This window comes from Hoplias malabaricus, chromosome 10 (genome assembly GCF_029633855.1).
Source record: "Hoplias malabaricus isolate fHopMal1 chromosome 10, fHopMal1.hap1, whole genome shotgun sequence".
Lineage (NCBI taxonomy): Eukaryota > Metazoa > Chordata > Actinopteri > Characiformes > Erythrinidae > Hoplias > Hoplias malabaricus.
Window position 1 is genome coordinate 39445748 of NC_089809.1, and position 7829 is coordinate 39453576.

The 7829-nt window shown below is 47.8% G+C and overlaps 1 protein-coding gene across 1 annotated transcript in view; it reads left to right on the forward strand.

Moving 5' to 3' along the window:
• Window positions 1–7711, forward strand: part of wdr90 (WD repeat domain 90) — a 47207-nt gene extending 39496 nt beyond the window's left edge. The window contains exons 38-42 of the mRNA XM_066683399.1: window positions 4213–4343; window positions 4452–4595; window positions 5594–5713; window positions 6968–7052; window positions 7128–7711. Of these exons, the coding sequence (XP_066539496.1) occupies window positions 4213–4343; window positions 4452–4595; window positions 5594–5713; window positions 6968–7052; window positions 7128–7285 (638 nt within the window). The 3' untranslated portion in view covers window positions 7286–7711. The remainder of the gene's footprint in view (window positions 1–4212; window positions 4344–4451; window positions 4596–5593; window positions 5714–6967; window positions 7053–7127) is intronic.
• Window positions 7712–7829: the final 118 nt, after the last annotated feature.

Genomic DNA, 7829 nt, shown 5'->3' on the forward strand with positions numbered 1-7829 from the left:
CACTCACTCACTGACTGACTCACTCTCTCACTCACTCACTCACTGACTCTCTCACTCACTCACTGACTGACTCACTCTCTCACTCACTCACTCACTCTCACTCACTCACTCTCTCACTGACTGACTCACTCTCTCACTCTCTCTCTGACTCACTCTCTCACTGACTCTCTCACTGACTGACTCACTCTCTCACTGACTCACTCTCACTGACTGACTCACTCTCTCACTGACTGACTCTCTCACTGACTCACTCACTCACTCACCCACTCTCTCACTGACTGACTCACTCTCTCACTCACTGACTCACTCTCTCTCACTCACTGACTCACTCTCCCACTGACTGATTGACTCACTCTCTCACTCACTGACTCACTCACTCTCTCACTGACTGACTCACTCTCTCACTCACTCACTGACTCACTCTCTCACTGACTGACTCACTCTCTCACTGACTGACTCTCTCACTGACTGACTCACTCACTCACCCTCTCACTCACTCACCCACTCTCTCACTGACTGACTCACTCTATCACTGACTGACTCACTCTCTCACTCACTGACTCACTTTCTCTCACTCACTGACTCACTCTCTCACTGACTGATTGACTCACTCTCTCACTCACTGACTGACTCACTCTCTCTCTCACTCACTGACTCACTCTCTCACTCACTGACTGACTCACTCTCTCTCTCACTCACTGACTCACTCTCTCACTGACTGACTCTCTCACTGACTGACTCACCCACTCTCTCACTGACTGACTCACTCTCTCACTCACTGACTCACTCTCTCACTCACTGACTCACTCTCCCACTGACTGATTGACTCACTTACTCTCTCACTGACTGACTCACTCTCTCACTCACTCTCTCACTCACTCACTGACTCACTCTCTCACTGACTGACTCACTCACTGACTGACTCACTCACTCACTCTCTCACTCACTCACCCACTCTCTCACTGACTGACTCACTCTCTCACTCACTGACTCACTCTCTCACTGACTGATTGACTCACTGTCTCACTGACTCACTCTCTCACTCACTGACTCACTCTCTCACTCACTCACTCTCTCATTGACTGACTCACTCTCTCACTCACTGACTCTCTCTCTCTCTCACTGACTGACTCACTCACTGACTCACTCTCTCTCTCTCACTGACTGACTCACTCTCTCACTGGCTGACTCACTCTCTCGCTCTCACTGACTGACTCACTCTCTCACTCACTCACTGACTCACTCTCTCACTGACTGACTCACTCTCTCACTCACTGACACTCTCTGACTGACTGATTGACTCACTCTGTCTCACTGACTCACTCTCTCACTCACTGACTCACTCTCTCTCACTCACTGACTGACTCACTCTCTCACTCACACTCTCACTCACTCACTGACTCACTCTCTCACTCACTGACTGACTCACTCTCTCACTCACACTCTCACTCACTCACTGACTCACTCTCTCACTGACTGACTCTCTCACTCACTGACTGACTCACTCTCTCACTGACTGACTCACTCTCTCACTCACTCACTCTCTCATTGACTGACTCACTCTCTCACTCACTGACTCTCTCTCTCTCTCACTGACTGACTCACTCACTGACTCACTCACTGACTCACTCTCTCACTCACTGACTCACTCTCTCACTCACTGACTCACTCTCTCACTCACTGACTGACTCTCTCTCTCACTGACTGACTCTCACTCTCTCTCACTGACTGACTCACTCTCTCACTCACTGACTCTCTCTCTCTCTCACTGACTGACTCACTCACTGACTCACTCTCTCTCTCTCACTGACTGACTCACTCTCTCACTGGCTGACTCACTCTCTCGCTCTCACTGACTGACTCACTCTCTCACTCACTCACTGACTCACTCTCTCACTGACTGACTCACTCTCTCACTCACTGACACTCTCTCACTCACTGACTCTCTCTCTCTCACTGACTGACTCTCTCTCTCACTGACTGACTCACTCTCTCACTCACTGACTCTCACTCTCTCTCACTGACTGACTCACTCTCTCACTGGCTGACTCACTCTCTCGCTCTCACTGACTGACTCACTCTCTCACTCACTCACTCACTGACTCACTCTCTCACTGACTGACTCACTATCTCACTCTCACTCACTCACTGACTGACTCACTCTCTCACTCACTGACTGACTCACTCACTCACTCTCTCTCACTCTCTCACTGACTGACTCACTCTCTCACTCACTCACTCACTGACTGACTCACTCACTCACTGACTGACTCACTCTCTCACTCGCTGACTCTCTCTCTCTCACTGACTGACTCACTCACTCACTCTCTGTCACTCACTCTCTCACTGACTCTCTCACTCACTGACTGACTCACTCTCTCACTCACTCACTGGCTGACTCTCTCTCTCTCACTGACTGACTCACTATCTCACTCTCACTCACTCACTGACTGACTCACTCTCTCACTCACTCACTGACTCACTCTCTCACTGACTCACTCTCTCACTGACTGACTCACTGACTGACTCACTCTCTCACTCACTCACCCACTCTCTCACTGACTGACTCACTCTCTCACTCACTCACCCACTCTCTCACTGACTGACTCACTCTCTCACTCACTGACTCACTCTCTCACTGACTGATTGACTCACTCTGTCTCACTGACTCACTCTCTCACTCACTGACTCACTCTCTCTCACTCACTGACTGACTCACTCTCTCACTCACACTCTCACTCACTCACTGACTCACTCTCTCACTCACTGACTGACTCACTCTCTCACTCACACTCTCACTCACTCACTGACTCACTCTCTCACTGACTGACTCACTCTCTCACTGACTGACTCACTCTCTCACTCACTCACTCTCTCATTGACTGACTCACTCTCTCACTCACTGACTCTCTCTCTCTCTCACTGACTGACTCACTCACTGACTCACTCACTGACTCACTCTCTCACTCACTCACTGACTCACTCTCTCACTCACTGACTCACTCTCTCACTCACTGACTCACTCTCTCACTCACTGACTGACTCTCTCTCTCACTGACTGACTCTCACTCTCTCTCACTGACTGACTCACTCTCTCACTCACTCACTGACTCACTCTCTCACTGACTGACTCACTATCTCACTCTCACTCACTCACTGACTGACTTACTCTCTCACTCACTGACTGACTCACTCTCTCACTCACTGACTGACTCACTCACTCTCTCTCTCTCTCTCACTCTCTCACTGACTGACTCACTCACTTACTGACTCACTCTCTCACTCACTCGCTCACTGACTGACTCACTCTCTCACTCGCTGACTCTCTCTCTCTCACTGACTGACTCACTCACTCACTCTCTGTCACTCACTCTCTCACTGACTCTCTCACTCACTGACTGACTCACTCTCTCACTCACTCACTGGCTGACTCTCTCTCTCTCACTGACTGACTCACTCTCTCTCACTCACTCTCTCACTGACTGACTCACTGACTGACTCACTCTCTCTCTCTCACTCACTGACTCACTCACTCACTGACTGACTCACTCTGGACTTCTACTGACGTAGCAGCGCATGTAAAATGTACTCAGCGTGCGGAACTTATCTCCAGTAGCCAATGGCTGACCAGGCTTTTCAAAAGCAAGAATGTTTTGGAGCTGAAAGTGAGACTCAGAAGCACAGTGCAAATGAAAAACTAAACACGTAAATATGGAAATACTTTCTTTCAAAATCTTTTTTTAAAACACAATATTAACAGTCCTCTCCTCTTCAAAATTTAATTTCTGTTATGGATTCTGCTTTTTATTCTCAAAACGTTTGGCCCTAATTTGACGCCACACAATCCTTTCACCGATCTCAAACTCTCTGTCGTGTCGAAACATTCCTCTGGACAGTGGCGTCTCTGACCAGTCTCAGACGCTGCAGACCATTCCCTGCCTGTTTTAAAGGTTTATTTCAGAGGTTTGAGAGCATATAACACACTGGGAGCAGAGGAGAAAACATGTTCACAGCCAGTTAGAGGAAGGAAAATGGAAATGAGGAACGTGATTATGTGAATTATTTTTTAAAATACACAGGAAAGTAAAATCAGACTCGGAACGCATTTTAAGGACAAGTGTAAACCGAATCTGGTCGAATAAATCCAGATACTATCCGGTTAATGCCAGGTGTAAACAGGCTCTGTGTGTTTGCTCTGTGTCTTGATTCCAGGTCACGTGCTGCTGTCCGGAGGACGTGACGGAGTTGTTACAGTGAGCAGTCCAGTGACTGGCGTGACATTACGTATCATCAGTGACCACAAGGGGGCACCCATTACCACTATACAGTGCACTAGCAAACTGGTCAGAGAATGTCTTGTCTTCACTGAATGTCTTTACTCATTGCTGTAGTAAATGTTTAATAACTTCTAATATTAATAATGTCTGTGTTAACCCTTGACTCTTCCACAGTACAAAGAGTTCGGTCTGGAGGTGAATGAGCTCTGGTTGGCTGTCAGCACTGATAGGCGTGTCAGCATCTGGGCGGCTGATTGGACAAAGGACAAATGCGAGCTCCTCGACTGGCTCACGTTTCCCGCTCCCTCCCCTCCCAAGGTAATCCCCACACTGCTGTAAATGGTGTGGTCTAACACTTGGACACACTGTAGTATAAATAGGTTTTTAAATCCACGTACACAAGTAGTCCTCAGCTCATGAGGGACTCGGCTTATGTGAACCAATAAACAAAAAGGAAGGTGTGTCTGTTGGGGTGTTCTTGTCTTAGGGGAACGCCCCTCACTGCAGTTTACTACATCGATGTGGAATAAAAATTTGCCACATTATTGTTTTCATATACTGTCATTACTTTTAAACACTGGCTTTGTTTCAGTACCGTTCTGTGACGTTTTTGACCCACTGTTAACAGAATACAGCACCTTAATATCTTTGAATGTGGAGTAAAACACCTTTTGGTGTGTAGTTTATATTAACTTATTTTGTGCGTCATCTAAGTTATAATCTAAATCATTCATTCATTCATTGTCTGTAACCCTTATCCAGTTCAGGGTCGCGGTGGGTCCAGAGTCTACCTGGAATCATTGGGCGCAAGGCAGGAACACACCCTGGAGGGGGCGCCAGTCCTTCACAGGGCAACACACACACTCACACATTCACTCACACCTACAGACACTTTTGAGTCGCAAACCCACCTACCAACGTGTGTTTTTGGAGCGTGGGAGGAAACCGCAGACACAGGGAGAACACACCACACTCCTCACAGACAGTCACCCGGAGGAAACCCACGCAGACACAGGGAGAACACACCACACTCCTCACAGACAGTCACCCGGAGGAAACCACACTCCTCACAGACAGTCACCCGGAGGAAACCCACGCAGACACAGGGAGAACACACCACACTCCTCACAGACAGTCAGGAGCGGAGCGGGAATCGAACCCACAACCTCCAGGTCCCTGGAGCTGTGTGACTGCGACACCTACCTGCTGCTCCACCGTGCTGCCCATAATCTAAGTCAAAGAACGTAAATAGTAATAGAACATTTATCCAAATTTTCAGTGGTTAATTTAATGTTCACCGTACTCTGTCCAAACAGGACGCTTCAAACTTGCCGCCCAGTCTGGCAGCCTTCAGCCCCTCGGAGAGAGGAGTAGTGGTATACACAGGTTACGCTGCCGAGAAGGAGCTCACTTTCTACTGCTTGAAAAAGAAACAGGTACAACATACACAAACATACAAAGACTCAGCGGCGTCCTGAATGCTGCCTCCGTTCCCTGAGACTGGGAGCAGCTTCATTTAAACCAGGTTTAAGACAAAGAGATTAACTTGCAAACGTGTCCATACACGAAACACACACACACCCATAGAGACGGCACCAGCTACTCCACCCAGACACAACCAACCCTCTCCTGTCTCAGTGCACCAGGTACATGTCCAAAAGATTGTAGACACTTTTTATAATGTGTGAATCCAGCTGTGGTCACAGATGTTTAATCATGTGCCAAATGCAACACACTGAGGCAGATTCACAGCAGCCTAAGCTCAATGCCAAGTGTGGGCTGGAGCATTAAAAACCTCCCCAGCGTTGGGCTGTGAAGTTGGGGACCTGCATTTCCTGTGCTAACGAAGCACGCTCCAGGCTCTTTAGGATGAGTTAAGGAGGCTGTTGTGATCCAGAACTAGTCATTCGTCATGGCTGAATATCATCAGATCCTCACAGCAGTGTTCCAACATGTAAAGAGTAGAAGATGTTGGATGAACGTGTGTCAACAAGCGTTTCGGCCGTTCGGTGTCCTTCGGAGGGCACGGTCACGTCACGTCACGTCACGTCAGGACCTAGGACTGATTCACACGAGCGCCAGGAAAATTGGGGGCTGTGGGAGGTGGCCCTTGAGCAAGGCACCGAACCCACAACTGCTCCCCGGGGCCGGTGATGGTTGCCCGAGTGTGTGTTCACTGATGCGTTAAAGGCAGAAGACATATTTTGTTATAAATAACTGCACATTGAGCACTTTGTGGCTAAAACAGTGTTCCCTCACCATCAGATTTAATTAGAAACTCGATTCACTGTCCACTTTAAGAGCTCCGCCCACGCCCCAGGGCTGATTCTATTAATGTAGTCCTCTCCCAGTATTTTTAAACCTTACCCAAATATTCTCTAACAGGAGCTGTGTGTTTATCTTTATACGTCTGCTTCATTTCGACGTCTGCATAAATATCATCTACATTTTAATCGTTTTCTGTACTCCATTAGAATTGCACTTTATTTATTGTGGCCTTGGACATCATAGGTGTCCCTCATTAATGATAGTGAATCCTAAGCTCACTTTCCTGAACTCAGACTGAGCAGTGCCTAAAAGAACAACCAGAAAACATCCTTCTTTGTGTTCAGCACCGTGCCCTCAGACACAGGCACACATTTACTGACCTGCACCGAGTAGTAGACCACGTGTGTTTGTGTGTTTTCAAGGTATTACGGACTGTCTCTCTAACCGACTGGGCTCTGTCTCTCAGCCTGTGCTTTAAAGAGCGACTGCTCGCCATCGGATCAAACCGTGAGTAGATCGTAGCGTTCCTGCGGTGGAAGTCTGTCTGTATTAGCTCCAGCTGATGTTGTGTATTTGTTGTAGGGCGCGTGCTGAAGTTGATCGACTCCTCCAGCGGCCGCTTCCAGGATTTTACGCAGCACAGTGACTCGGTTCGTCTCTGCAGCTTCAGCCCTTCAGGAGCACAGCTGTTCACCACAGCGCACAACGAGGTCTTCCTGTGGACTTTAAGAGGCCTGTAACACACACACACAACTCATTAGGAGGGTTTATGCAATGTATGTACGCCGAGAACGTGCAGTAGACTCTGTAAGAGCAGTCCAGCAGCAGCCCTCAGTCCTCATTGGTCAATTTCTGACCATAGGTTTGCTGCTGATATTTTCAGAAAGCTGTGGGGCTCTTCTCAACACAGCAGCAGCACACACAGGAAGGTGGGTGGCACAGTGGTGTTACTGTTTTTACATAGAGGACGGTCAGCACTAGTTTGTGTTTAGTCTGTCACCCGAAAATATTCAGCCGAGTGTGCGTCTGTGGTCAGCAGCAAACACCAGCAGGTCTTTAATAAAGATGTTATTGAGTGTTCATATGTTAGGAGATGGTTTCCAGGGATTTTATCGTGATTCAGTTTAGTTTTACATCGTTGTGACCAGGTTTAGGTGCTGATTTTCATATTTTATACTTTTTTTAAAAAATAAATTTCATACTAATGTTTGTGTTTCTGTTTATTTTTGGGTCAAAGCTCAGTCTGTTTGTGTTTAAAGAAAAGCAAATCACAGCACCAGAAGC